The sequence below is a fragment of the Schistocerca piceifrons genome, chromosome 7 (assembly GCF_021461385.2).
Source record: "Schistocerca piceifrons isolate TAMUIC-IGC-003096 chromosome 7, iqSchPice1.1, whole genome shotgun sequence".
Classification (NCBI taxonomy): Eukaryota; Metazoa; Arthropoda; class Insecta; order Orthoptera; family Acrididae; genus Schistocerca; species Schistocerca piceifrons.
In genome coordinates, this window is record NC_060144.1 from 101,870,932 (window position 1) to 101,885,627 (window position 14,696).

At 43.8% G+C, this 14,696-nt stretch overlaps 1 protein-coding gene across 1 annotated transcript in view; it reads left to right on the forward strand.

The window, feature by feature from the left end:
- Positions 1-3,269: 3,269 nt before the first annotated feature.
- LOC124804961 (46 kDa FK506-binding nuclear protein) overlaps positions 3,270-14,696 on the forward strand; it is a 66,868-nt gene continuing 55,441 nt past the window's right edge. The window contains exon 1 of the mRNA XM_047265353.1: positions 3,270-3,425. Within this exon, the coding sequence (XP_047121309.1) occupies positions 3,416-3,425 (10 nt within the window). The 5' untranslated portion in view covers positions 3,270-3,415. The remainder of the gene's footprint in view (positions 3,426-14,696) is intronic.

A 14,696-nucleotide genomic window follows, 5' to 3' on the forward strand; every position in this document is an offset into this window, starting at 1 on the left:
ACGTGAACTTGAAAACTAAGAATTTAATTCTTTGAATTAACATACCTTTTGCAAATGTTTTGGGTGTGTAGGGAAAACTGATGGTACAGCATTTTCTCGGAGCCTTACTGTTGAAAGGGAAGTTCGGTCTATGTCCTCTTCTCGGAAACGCTGAGAACATATAGTGCTCCATTTAGACGCACGCCAATTCTTCCTCCTCACAGCATTCTCCCACAGAGCTTTCCGACTTTCGTTTTTAGGAAATCTAAAATCATACAGCAGAAAAACACGCTATAGTATAAGTACCGATGTAGCACACGTTCATTCACAATGAAGTTGTAAAATCACACTTAACGAGACAACTTACATATGAAATGTTATTCCCTTCGATTTCGCATCACAATCAGAACGCTTCGTACATCCGAACACCACACAAGTCACCATAATAGCGCAAAATCCTTCCAAAAGCGAGCGACAATCCTATGCACACAAGCTTACAGCAGCAATGTTTTGGTCGGATTGAGATGTCTACCCTCGGCTTCACATAGCTTCACAGCTGTGACGTCACGGCGTCTCCCTCTATTCTTACCTCCATGGCTATAGCACACTGGCAATGTTTTGGTCAGAGTGTCATGGCAGCGAGCCACGCCCCCATGGCTTCAAAACGTAGTACGGCTGGGATACGTAGCGCCATCTCCCCTTATTCTTACCTCCATGGTTTCAGCCATATTGGTCTATTTCTTTGTGTTTGGCATGCGTGTGAATCAAGGAAGTCGAATGATTGTCAAAAAATGGACGAAAATAGTTTCGCGTGGTGATTAAACATTACTTTATGAAAGGCAGAACGCCTCAGGAGACTAAAGAGAAGCTTGATAAATATTACAATGATTCTGCACCTTCGATTAGAACAGTTTATAAGTGGTTTCAAAATTTTCGGAAATGCCATATGTGCACAAGTGATGCTGAACGTTCTGGACGCACTGTGGCGGTTACGACTCCAGAAATCGCTGATAAAATCCATGATATGGTGATGGATGACAGAAGAGTTAAGGTGGATGAGATTGCTAGTGCTGTGGGCATTCGAATGAATGGGTACATAATATTTTGCATTAACATTTGGACATGAGAAAGCTATCTACAAGATGGGTTTCGCAATTGCTCAAGCTTGACCAAAAACGGTATCATGTGAAGTGTTGCAAGGATAGTTTGTAGCTGTTTAGGTAGAATCTGCAGGACTTTAAGCATCGTTTCATCACTGTGGATGAAACATGGATACTTTACTGTACTCCTGATACAAAACAACAATCTAAACAATGGGTTACCAAGGGAGGATCTGCACCAAAAAAGGCAAAGGACATTCCTTCGGCCGGAAAGGTAATGGAGAGTGTCTTTTGGGATTCATAAGGGATAATCCTCATAGCCTATCTGGAAAAGGGTAAAACTATTACAGGTGCATATTATGCATCGTTATTGGACCGTTTGAAAAGCGAAGTGCAAGAAAAACGCCACCATTTGGATCACAAAAAAGTCCTTTTCCATCACAACAATGCACCAGCACACACCTCAGCAGTTGTGGTGGAAAAATTAATGGAAATAGGATTCCAACTCGTTTCACATCCCCCTGTTCTCCAGATTTGGCTCCCTCAGACTACTATTTGTGCCCGAATTTGAAGAAATGGCTGGCGGGGAAAAGATTTAATTGAAACGAGGAGGTGATTGCAGCAGCTAATAGCTATTTTGCAGACTTGGACAATTCCTATTATTTGGAAGGGATCAACAAATTAGAACAGCACTGGGCAAAGTTTATAAGTCTAAAAGGAGACTATGCTGAAAAATAAAAAAGGTGTACCCCAAACACGCAAGTAGTTTGAACAGACTTTTCAAATAACCCTTGTACATAACAAGTCCTGTAGCTAGCCAGAAATCACTGTTACTGGGGACACTGGTTGGGATACTTACACTACCATAACTTGTTTCTTTAGATTATTTTTCCAATGTACATTAAATTTTTAAAAGAAGTTTGTCTTTTAACAGGCAGTTCAATCTACAAATACAAAATTATGTTCATTATTTGCAAAAACTAATAATCTACAAGCAATAAACTTGCTTGCGGCAACTCCTGTGCCCCTCTAAGTAGCTACTGTTCCCTATGGGAAATTAACTAAAACTTTTTTGTGAACAGCAGCTTATTTATTGTCAAGCACTGGCTATTAGAAAGCTCCTGTTCCCACAATTCAAAATACAATTTATCAATGAATAAACTTTCATATGCACCATTCCATAATATAGAAACATTATTTACCTGTGCATTGTATCTAAAGGCTACAGGGAGACAATGGAGACATGAAGCAAATAACAGCACTTGGTTTGTGCATGCACCATGAGTGAAACTGAGCCACGCCAATAGATCTGAGATCTCAAGACTACTTTTGAGGGTGGAGGATACCAAACAGTGAAGTCACCAGTCCCATTGGCCCAGGAAAGAATGGGGAAGAATGTCGACAGTGACCTTTCACCATCCTGTTATTCGCCTGAAGCGATTTAGGGAAAACCTAAATCAGGATGGCCAGACTCGAGCTTTGAGGGTGGGGACAACCCGCACTCTTACGACTGAACATTTAAGATATTAATTGTTGAAAGAACATGGACATAAAACGTCAATTACAATTACAAGGACACAGAGTATAAAGAAGCCCTGAAATATCATATTTATGATAAAGATTGTATCATAAAATTCTTTGCACTCTTAAGGTTTTTGCGCTGGGGCATCTGCCCTACTAGACTCCCGACGGTACACCATTGTTTCTAGGCCTGAAGCGAACTTGCTAACCCAGTCAAATATGGTGTCTGGAAAACGGCTGTTCCAGTTTCTGATTTAGTCAGTGCAGTCACTATTTCTCTTTAATTAAATATTAAAAGTTTAGACAACTTCATGCTCAGTCTAGTAATTCTACTTCTCCTTCAATGTAGAAAAAGTTACTCCGATGATATTGTCGAAAATGTTTAAAAACACAACGTAATTTGACCACCCACGCACGTTTCAAAAACGGTTGTGCTTTTGCATCGGAGAGAAAATCGGTTGTGGAAGTAGGAAACCGGCAGCTAGAACCGGATTTCCAGAATGAATTTTGAAATGTTTCTATAACCAATAAGCCAGAAGAAGTACCGGCAAATAGGTCTACAAAATCTAGTTGTACTAGCCCTAGGTGCTTCCGTTTCCACGGACAACGCATTAGTCTAAAAGTGTTTATATCTATGCTTTATATTCACTGGTATGTTCAGCGCGCCAAGATCTTTGTATACGACTAGGGAAAGCCATTTGTATAACGTGAGGTGGTTGTGAAGTATTGTTGCCGAGTTGATTAAGGTAGCTGATTAACAAGCTATCCACATATTTTTTTTTAAACTTCGCGCAAGTAATACAATTTAGAAGACAATGTTTTGGGGTAAGTGCTCAGTGTTCGTAGATTTGTTTAATTTAGTTAATTGCCGGTGGTTAATGGCCTCTCCATGTGGCTGTGTAGTGATGTACGATGAAGTTACTGTGTAAAATTGCTGCTGGTGGCGTGTATCCTACTTTAATTTGATTTTAGAGTTTAAAGTACCACATCCAATAAAGTTTCACTTCTGAATACTTTGACTGTAATTTTCGGGTAACGCACCTCATGGAATCGGGTATTGCTCAAATTGATGTCAAAAGATACACATGCTTAGCTAGCGAGAAGAGACTACGGAAACTATGATAAAATAATACTTTTAAAAAAAATCAGTACATTCCGTGGAAGTGGATGAAGAGAGATGAATATTTTACGTACCGGCATGCGGCAGAGTGGGTTTGAGAACGACACGTGTTTGCGGCCCAAATAGTGTTAATGCAAAAGAATCGTCAAGCGATGTAACGTTTCATCTGATCCCAGGTTAAGCGATACTTTTAAAAGTGTTTTATTCGGGCCACAAATTACACGCTGAATAGTTTTACCGGACAATGTGGCATATTGTTCTGGATTAGCTTTAGTCGGCAGGATCGTGGAAACTCTTCCGGTCATGCAGATTTGTTTTCCGTGGTAGAATTGAAACATGTTGGCAAGTAATGGGATAGTACCTTCGTAAACTGCACTGTCGATTCCCTCTTCCACCATTCTCTCGTCGGACATCAAATGTTCCCCATTATGCTGGCTCAGAAGGACGTTTTCGGGGAGCGATTAAGTTCTTACATGCTTTCAGCAGTCACAAGTTTATTCCTTCAGATATCCTCGTTGGATATGACGCATCTCATTCTGAAAAATATTTATTCCAATTCGCTATCGTCTGCTTGGCAAGTCTCGTGTCCTTGTTACCGTTGTGCAATTGCTAAGCCATGAATTACCTCCACCCTACTCCAGTTTTTTTCGTAGTTGGTTTTATGTATGTTATCGTATATATATGTAAATGCTCCACGATTTTCGTTATGTACTCATATTCAGATGTAGCTAATTTGTATGGCAGTTTCAGCTATTTTTTAACAAACATGCGTTGTATGTGGACCATTTTGTGACACTAAGGAATTATGCTCGTAATTAGAGATGCATTATTTGCACTGCAATTATAAATCCACAACTTAAATGTGGAGTGAATACCAGTAGCGACCAAAAAGTATTTCCATCTATGCTACAAATTGGTTTGCCATACTCTAGAATTTGGGTAAAGAGACAGTGTCTGATTCCCCCTTTGATTTGACCTGTGATAAGTGTTGACGTCACTGTGGTGCTGTGTTTTTGAACCGCGTCATGTTTGTGGATGGCCTGTTGTATTAAGTGGCGAACTCATGTGGTGAATGTTTGTGTTGTTGGAAGACAGTGATGTGTTGGCAGATATTTTGATTTATTGTAGAGGGGGGGGAGTTGTTAAATGTCCCTGTTTATGTGATATATGATTTGTATTGTATGTTTATGGACCAAAACGTAATAGCCTTAAAAAAAATACGCTGAAAAATTAAGTTATTCGTTATGGGCTGTGTTGGGAAATGATATGACAAGTTTTTTTACAGCAGTGCGACCTGATTGCCAAAAACTTCGTGTCATACATGTATCGAGAGTATGAAGTTGTCTACGCTTTGTGTGTCGAGGTGTCACTGTAACAATATTTGGCGTGCTTGGTGTGCAACCTTATACGTGGTCCAGTCTCATTGTGACCATTGCCTATGTTCGATGTCAACATGCAATAACCAGTCACTGATAGCAAGTGGCATCACTAACAGTGCAGGGTATATAAAGTTTCGGGAGGGGGAGGGGAGGAGGAGAGAAACAGTGCAGTCGTCATCTACCGCTACATGGATACTATGCAAATCACATTTAAGTGGCTGGCAGAGGGTTCGTCAAACCACCTTCACAATTTTCTATTATTCCAATCTCATATAGCGCGTGAAAAGAACGAACACCTAATTTTTCCGTACAAGCTCTGGTTTCCCTTATTTTATCATGGTGATCATTTCTCCCTATGTAGGTCGGTGTCAACAAAATATTTCCACTTTTGGAGGAGAAATTTGGTGATTGGAATTTCGTGAGAAGATTCTGTCACAATGAAAAACACCTTTCTTTTAATGATGGTCCAGCCCAAATCCTGTCTCATTTCAGTGATAACTCTCCCCCATATTTTGTGATAATACTTGATGTACTCAGTCAGTCCTATCTGGTAAGGATCCCACACCGCACGTCTGTATTCTAAGGGAGGACGGACAAGTGTAGTGTGGGCAGTCTCCTCAGCAGGTCTGTTACATTTTCTAAGTGTCCTGCCAATAAAACACAGTCTTTAACCTAGTCTTCCCTGCAACATTTTCTGTGTTACTTCCAATTTAAGTTGTTTGTGACTGTAATTCGTAGGTACTTAGTTATTTATGGCCGTCATATTTGACTGATTTGTCATGTAAACAAAGTTTTACAAATTCCTTGTAGCACTCGTGTGGATGACCTCCACACTTTTCGTTGTTTAGGGTCAACTGCCAATTTTCGCAGCATTCAGATATCTTTTCTAAATTGTTTTGCAATTGTTTTGATCTTCTGAGGACTTTATTAGTCAATAAATAACAGCGTCATCTGCAAACAACCTAAGATGGCTGCTCGGATTTTCTCCCAAATCGTTCATATAGATAAGGAACAGCAAAGGGCCTGTAATACTACCTTGGGGAACGCCAGAAATCATTTCTGTTTTACGCAATGACTTTTCGTCAATTACTTCAAACTGTGACCTCTCTGACAGGAAATCGCAAATCCAGTCACATAACTGAGACAATATTCCACAAGCACACTATTACACTACAAGCTGCTTGTGTGGCACAGTGTCAAAAGCCTTCTGAAAATCCAGAAATACAGAATGTATCTGAAACCCCTTGTCAGTAGAACTCAACACTTCAAGAATAAATAGCTAGTTGGGTTTCACAAGAATGGTGTTTTCTAAACCCGTGTTGACTGTGTGTCAATAGACAGTTTTCTTAGAGGTAATTCATAATGTTAGAACACAATATATGTTCCAAAATCCTGCTGCATATTGATGTTAACGATATGGGCCTGTAATTAAGTGGATTACTCCTACCTTTCTTGAATATTGGTGTGACCTGTGCAACTTTCTGGTCTTTGGGTACGGATCTTTCGTCGAGTGAATGATAATGCATCAGTGTACTCTGAAAGGAACCTAATTGGCATACAGTCTGGACCAGAAGGCTTGCTTTTATTAGGTGATTTAAGTTGCTTCACTACTCTGAGAATATTTACTTCTATGTTACTCATATTGGCAGCTGTTCTTGATTCGAATACTGGAGTATGTACTTCAGTGTCTCTTTTGTGAAGGCATTTTGGAAGGCTGTGTTTAGTAACTACACTTTGGCAACACTGTCTGTGCTACTATCTCCATTGCTATCGCGCAGAGAAGGCATTGTTTCTTGCCGCTAAGATGCTTCATATACAAGCAGAATCTCTTTGGATTTTCTGCCAGGTTTCAAGACAGTTTCGTTGTGGAAACTGTTATAAGCATCTTGCATTGAAGTCTACGCTAAATTTCGAGCTTCTGTAAAAGATCACCGATCTTGAGGATTTTGTGTTTGTTTAAATTTGGCATGTTTGTTTCGTTGTTTCTGCAACAGTGTGCTAACCCATTTTGTGTACCAAGGGGGATCAGCTCCGCCATTTGTTAACTTATTTTGTATAAATCTCTCAATTGCTGCCAATACTATTTCTTTGAATTCAAGCCACATCTGGTCTACACTTATATAATTAATTTGGGAGGAGTGGAGATTCTCTCTCAGGAAGGCGTCAAGTGAATTTTTATCTGCTTTTTTGAATATGTATGTTTCTTTTTTATTTTTGGATGACTTAGGGGTTACAGTATTCAGTCTCGCTACAACAACTCTGTGTTCACTAACCCCTGTATCTGCTTTAATGCTTGTTATTAACTCAGGATTATTTTTGCTAAGAGGTCAAGTGTGTTTTCACAACTGTTTAATATTTGCGTGGGCTCATGAACTAACTGCTCAAAATAATTTTCTGAGCCAACATATTGAGGGTAAATTAAAGTCATCACCAACTATAATCGTATGAGTCAGGTAGGTGTTTGAAATCACTCAAGTTTTCTTTGAATCTTTCAGCAACTGAATTTTCTGAATTGGGAGGTTGATAAAAGGATCCAGTTATTTTATTTCAGTTGCCAACAATGACCTCAGCCTATGCCAACTCACAGGATCTATCTACTTCAGTTTCGCAACAAGATAAACTACTTCTGACAACAACAAACATGCAACCACCAACAGTTTTTAGCCTGTCCTTTTGGAACACAGTTAGGTTCTTTGCAAAAATTTTGGCTGAGGTTATTTCCGCCTTTAGACAGCTTTCAGTGCCTATAATGATTTGAACATCAGTGCTTTCTATTAGCGCTTGGAGCTCTGGTACTTTCCCAACACAACTGCCATAATTTACAAATGTTATACCAGTGGTTCCTGTGTCTATGTTCTTCCTGTGTGTGGCATTCACCCTTTGTGGGAAGCCCTTTTTGTGTTTTCCCAAGGCCCTCTAACCTTAAAAACAGCCCAGTCCATTCCATACAGCCCCTGCTACCTGTGTAGCTGCCTCTTGTGTGTAGCGGACACCTGATCTATTCAGTGGAACCCGAAACCCAACCACGCTTTGGCACAAGTTGTGGAATCTGCAGCCCTTACAGTCGCAGAACTGTCTGAGCCTCTGATTCAGACCCTCCACTGGGCTCTATGTACCAAAGGTCCACAATCGGTCCTGTCGACTATGCTGCAAATGGTTAGCTCTGCTTTCATCTTGCAAGCAAGACTGGCAGCCTTTACAACTTCCGTTAGCTGCTGGAAACCAGAGAGAATCTCTTCTGCTCCAAAGTGACACACATCATTGGTACCGATGTGAGCAACCACCTACAGTTGGCTGCACCCTGTGCTCTTCATGGCATCCAGAAGGACCTGTTCCGCATCTGGAATGACTCCACCTGGTATGCACACGGAGTGCACATTGGTTTTCTTTCCCTTCTTGGCAACCTTGTCCCTAAGGGACCCCATTAAGTGCCTAACGTTGGAGCTCCCAACTATCAATAATCTCACCTTCTGAGATTGTCCTGATCTTGCAAACTGAGAGGCTTCCTCTGAAATAGGAGAGGCAACAGCATCTGGCTCAGTGACAGTGTCAGCCACAGACAGCATGTTGAACCTATTTGTCAGGCAAACTGGGGAGGCCTCACATGCGGCCGCCTGGGAAGTCTTTCGCTGCCTACTGCACCCCGGGGTGACCTCCTTCTCGACTACAGATGAGGCATCAACCTCAGTGCGAGCTGTAACTGGGCTGGCCACTGGTAAGGACCAATTGAAGGACTCGGCCGTGCTGGACATCCGTTGGATCCCCACAGCCGGCCTACAACAGTGTTGCACGTCCACTGCAGGTTCAAGTTGTGTAACCGAAGCAATCACAGCCTGAAGCTGAGAGCAAAGTGTCACGAACTCGGCTCGCATCCGCACACAATCGCAGTCCCTGTCCATACTAAAGACCATGGAAAACTAAACTATGCAGATAAATGGACTACTGGCACGTGCTGTGCAACTCTACTGTAGACCCTGGCAAAAACGCAGGAACTGTGTCTAATAAATTAGATTAATACGCAGAGATTCAAAAACATAACTACCGAAGCCCTCAGGTGAAACTAAATAATTTGCCCCTGATTAAGAACGTGTAAAATGTCACAAAATTAGATTACTTTGTGATGCAAACAAAAATGAGAGAACTGTGGCTATTGGATATTAAGTTTATATGCGGAAACTCAAGAAACTAAACTATTAAAGGACACAGATGATATAAAATTCACTCCTGGTTAGGAACTCATAAAAGTCACAATATCTGTTGCTCAGGACAAGGGTAGAAGCATTCCAAAAGGGCTAAGTTTGTAAACTGTTTTCATGCTGCTGTGGATAAACTATACCATGCACGGCAGAATGGTGCTATCCAAAGCCAACACTGAGGCGACTGGTGCATCACGGGCTACAAATGACAGGGCTGAACGACTGCTGTGTATGGGTGACATTTACTGAGTGGTGACAGATTACAAAAGTTTTATTCTCCGTGGGACAGGTGGCCTTTTGCATGTACGTTCTGCAACGATCATTGGATGGCTCAGGCTGGTGGAGGCATTATGGTCAGTTCTTTCCAAAACTTCATTGGGTCTTCCTGTATGTCTGCTGCAGAAAGGTGGTTATTCAGGCTTTTGTCATATATTCATATTAATGTGACTGGACCATGTAGTTTGCAGCTGCTAGTAACCTGAGATTCCTATCTAAAAATTCACTGGGAATGATTTTCGCATCTCACATTTCCTTCAGTTTGTTGATGTACGACAGTTGGTAACCATTTCATACTGTCCATGCCACCTGTATTTACTGATTTAATGGCTGTCTTGTTTCTTGAAGCTGATGTTTTTTATTATCAAGACAGTCCAGGCGAAAAAATCTCACCTTCATAGTCTCAGATGTTATTGAATTTGCATATGTTGAAATGAAGGACTAAGTAAGGAACACAATTTTTTTTTGTTTTCTCAAAAAAAAAAAGCTCCAAGATACAGCCTCCAAAGACAACACTATGCATACCATTTTGAAGATGCGAATTTTGGAAAAAAATTTAAAATGCTGTATGTCTGGAACAGGTCTACATATTTTGTTGGTTTTTTATGTGAAAGATAATTGCTTTATGATTACAAAGAAATCATCCAAGTGGACTTACCTGTCAGTTCTTTTATTATAGTGTCCTGAACTTTTTATAACTTATGAAAAAAAAATTTATCCAAAAATGCCAATCCATAAAATTTTGATTTTCCCTCTTGATTAGTACCATATAGTTACACATTCCCTGAAAAGGAGAGCTTCCACTTAAGGTTGTTGTAAACAATTCCCCTCCTGCGGGTATGGAGGTTAGAATAGGCCTAAGGTATTTCTGCCTGTCGTAAGAGGCCACTAAAAGGAGTCTCTCACATTTCGGCCTTCATCGGATGGTCCCCTGCAGGGTTTGACCTCCATTTTTCAAAATTTTCGCAAAGAGCGAGCCAATTGGAGAAGGGTGCCTTACCTGGTGTGCAGTGTCCATCATGTGCTGAGACCTCTCGCATCCTTCTTCAATGTGCATCTGACTTCTGCTCATTCTCCAGCTGTTGGGTGAGGTCACCCTCCTGGGTGCATTTTCCTCCATTCCCTGTGCAGTATTTCTGTCTGTGCTGTTGACGATAAAGGACTTCATGCCCATTAGCGCCTGATATACAGCACTGTAGCCAGTCAGTTGTGGTGGGGCCGCCATGTACCCTGATAGCTGTAACCCCCTGACCGAACAGGGAGCGCTTTGCTGATGCCTGCACTGTTAACTCCCCACATATGCCAAGGAGTTGCCTATCTACCTGGGGCATCGGGACTCCCAGCAATAGCCATCCTGCCAGATGGCCTTTGCTGTTGCTGGATGGCACCTGGGGGGAGGGCCCCTGGTTGGAGTGGGTGGCATCAGGGTGGATGACAAGCCATGAAGTGTAGTATGTCATCTCTTGCTGTCCAAAATATGTCAGTGTCGGTCTTGATCAAAATGGCATCCTCTGCCCAGTCACAGGCACTACTCGCCTGTGACAAGCTGTGGGATGTTAGTTTCCATCCCATCCCATAAGAGCTTAAATATGGTCCAGGGTATCATATTTCACAGGGACCTTCTTTTGCAGTCTGAGAATGAGCTGCACTCCAATTTAGTGTTGAGGTGTCCATTGCGTCCACTGTGGTCAGAGGGATAATCAGGTTGCCACAGGTGCCTTTATCTTGGCCTTTGAGGGTGACCCATTACCTGAGAAGGTCAAGCTGATTGTCTACCTCTGGGACATAAAGCCATATATCCCTCCCCCATTGCGGTGCTTTAAGTGCTGGAAGTTTGGCTGAATGTCTTCCCGCTGTACTCCCAGCATCACACGTCGAGATTGCGGATGCCCATCAAATCCCAATACTCCATGTGCCCCACCTCCCGTCTGTGTCAACTGTGGAGAGCACCATTTTCCTTGCTTGCCGGACTGCAGGATTCTCCAGAAAGAAAGAAAAATAATGGAATACAAGACCCTGGACTGACTGACCTACACTGAGGGTAATAGAAAATGAGAGGCTACGTCAGTAGCGAACCCCCCCCCCCCTCCCCCCTCCTACCCTCCCCACCCCAACCATCAAGGATGTCAGTCCCCACTTCTCAGCTGGAGAAGTGTAAGTCTTCCTCAGCTCCTCTTGTCAGGAATGGATCCCTTGTGTCACTCCCTTTCCAGGTTCCTACCAGTGGCAAAGTTGAGACCCGTGAGTGGCTGAAGCAACCACAGGTAGCTGGTTGTAGGGCTTCACGGTCCTCCTCAGTCCCTGAGACTGAATCAGTGAAGCCCTCCCAGCCGGACAAATGTAAGGAGCAGTGACAGAAACCTAAAAAGAAAAGGACCGCCAAGAACAAAGGCACTGCGGTGGACCCACATCACCACTACCTACAAGCTCTATGTCTGAGGATGTGGAGATTCTGGCGTCTGCTGAGGACCTAGATCTCGCTTTGCCCTCAGACACAATGGATGTCAATCACACAGGTACTCATCTAGTGGCTGCAGGTGGCCCTGAAGTGTAGAATGCCTCATTGTTTTATATGTTCCCAGTCTTGTGATCATGTAATCCTCCAGTGGAATTGTGGCAGTGTTTTCCACCACCTGGCTGAACTATGGCAACTGTTAAGCTTTACACAAGCTTTCTCATTGCCCTCCGGGAAACCTGCTTCCTGGCAATGTGGACTGCTGCTCTCTGTGGCTGTAAGGGGTACTACAGGAACTGTAGCGACTATAATAGTATGTCAGGTGGAGTTTGCACCTCTGTCCTGACCTCAGTATGTAGTGAACCTGTGCACCTTCAAACCCCTTTTGAAGCTGTGGCTGTCAGGATAAGGACGACGAAGGAAATAACTGTCTGCAATTTATATCTTCCTACAGATGGTGCAGTACCCTTGAACATATGGGCTGCACTGATTGACCAACTCCCTAAACCTTTCCTACTTTTGGGAGATTTTAATGCACATAACCCCTTGTGGGATGGTGCCATGCTTACTGGCCAAGGTAGGGAGGTCGAAAATTTACTGTCACAACTCGACCTCGGCCTCTTAAATACAGGTGCTCCCACACATTTCAGTGTGGCACATGGCACATACTCGACCATTGATCTTTCGTTTTGCAGTCCTGGCCATCTCCCATCTATCCACTGGATAACACAGGTGACCTGTGTGGTAGTGACCAGTTCCCCATCTTCCTGTCACGTCACTCCCCCGGCGTCCTGGTGGAGGCCGGGGTCCCTCCACTGAGGGTTAGGTGTGCACAAGTGCTTGCCAGTTATGTTGCACACATTCGTAGTTCTCCTGCGCATACGAATTACAGTCTCCTTTTCCCAACCACCACGGTTCATCTCCTGCACCAGCAGCTCAGGCCAGGGCTTACGATTGCGCTTTGCGTCCGGTTCCTTGTGTCTGAACTGGAGTCCGTCCTGTTACCTCTCCTCAAGGTCCATTCACGTACACCTCCATGGTGTACACATAGGCCGCAGATCCTTCTGGAACTTTCGTATGGCCCTAAGGGCTCTGTTAAACCTGCAGCTCTCTGATACCACTTCCTCTTGATTCTTGACGTGTACTGGGGCCATGAAGTGGTTTACACCCCTGGCTCGATTGCGGATGGTCATGTAGGCTTTGCGTATCTTCATGGAGGACATATTGAACAGCACTCCTTTCCAGATGGCTGCAGTGTTTCCACTGCATAGCTGGGAGCCATATCTCTTGCACTTGAGCACACCCACTCGAGTCCTGGTGAGTCATTTCTCCTGTGTACTGACTCCTTGAGCAGCCTACAAGTTATTGACTTGTGCTACTCTTGCCATCCTTTGGTAGCATCCATCCAGGAGCCCATCTATGCCCTGGAACGATCCTGTCGTTTAGTGGTGTTTGTGTGGCCCCCAGGAACTTGCTGGCAGGCTGGCCAAAGAGGCTATGCGGAAACTGCTTCTGTAGATGGGCATCTCCAAAACTGAGCTGCATTCTGTCTTACACTGCAGGGTTTTTCAACTTTGGGAAGCGGAATGGCTTAACAGTACACACAGCAAACTGTGTGTCATTAAGGAGACTAGGAATGTGTCGAAGTCTTCTGTGCGGTCCTCTCACAGGGAATCAGTTGTCCTCTGCCGGCTCTGCATTGGCCATACGTGGCTAACATATAGTTACCTCCTCAGTCTCTGAGGACCCACCTTGGTGTCTGTGACTCACAAATGACGATTGTCCACCTCTTGCTGGACTGCCCACTTTTAGCCACTCTGCAGCGGACTTTTAAATTTCCCAACACCCTACCTTCTGTGTTAGGTGACAATGCTTCAATAGCAGCTTTAGTTTTCCGTTCTCTTCGTGAGGTAGGGATTTATCGTTTGATCCAAGTTTGAGCACGCCCTTTGTCCATCTGTCTCCACCCTAGTGCTTTTAGGGTAGAGGTTTTAATGTGTTGCAGAGTGGCTGCCCCCCCCCCCCCCCCCCCCCCAGGGGGCCCACAACACTTTCGTGGATACGTGCGTAGCGAACACGGGACCCCGAGCTAATGTGGCCTTCCTTCCTTTCTGGGCTGCATACCTTCCTTTTCCGCATCCTTCCCTCTCCCCCATCTTTGCCCCTCCTCCCCACACCTCTAGCGGTTCAATCACACCAGCCAGTCCTGTTCCAATCTGGCCAAATGTGTTACGTGTGGCAAGGATGCCCATGAGGGTGCTTGTCCACCTCCATCCCCTCGCTGCATCAACTGTATGTGTGACCACGCTGCTTCCTCTCCAGATTGCCACGTTTTTAAGGACGAAAAGCTCATCCAGGAAATCAGAGTGAAGGAAAAGGTGTCGACCTTTGCTGCTCGAAAATTATTCGCCAGTCGACAGCCCACTGTGCCTCAGACAGGAAAATACAGCACTGTCCTTGCTTCTCCTCGGCCAACAAAGGAGGCGGCAACACAGACTTGCGACCTCACCTTTAGTGCCACGGTCGTCAGATCGGCCAGCGCAAAGATCGCCTGTTCAACCTCACCACTTTCGCCTGCCCACTCTCTGGCTCACCCTTCATCGGGTTCTGCTAAATCTCGAGCCCAAAAGTCAGACACCAAGACTTCGAAAAAAGAGCATACTCGTGAAG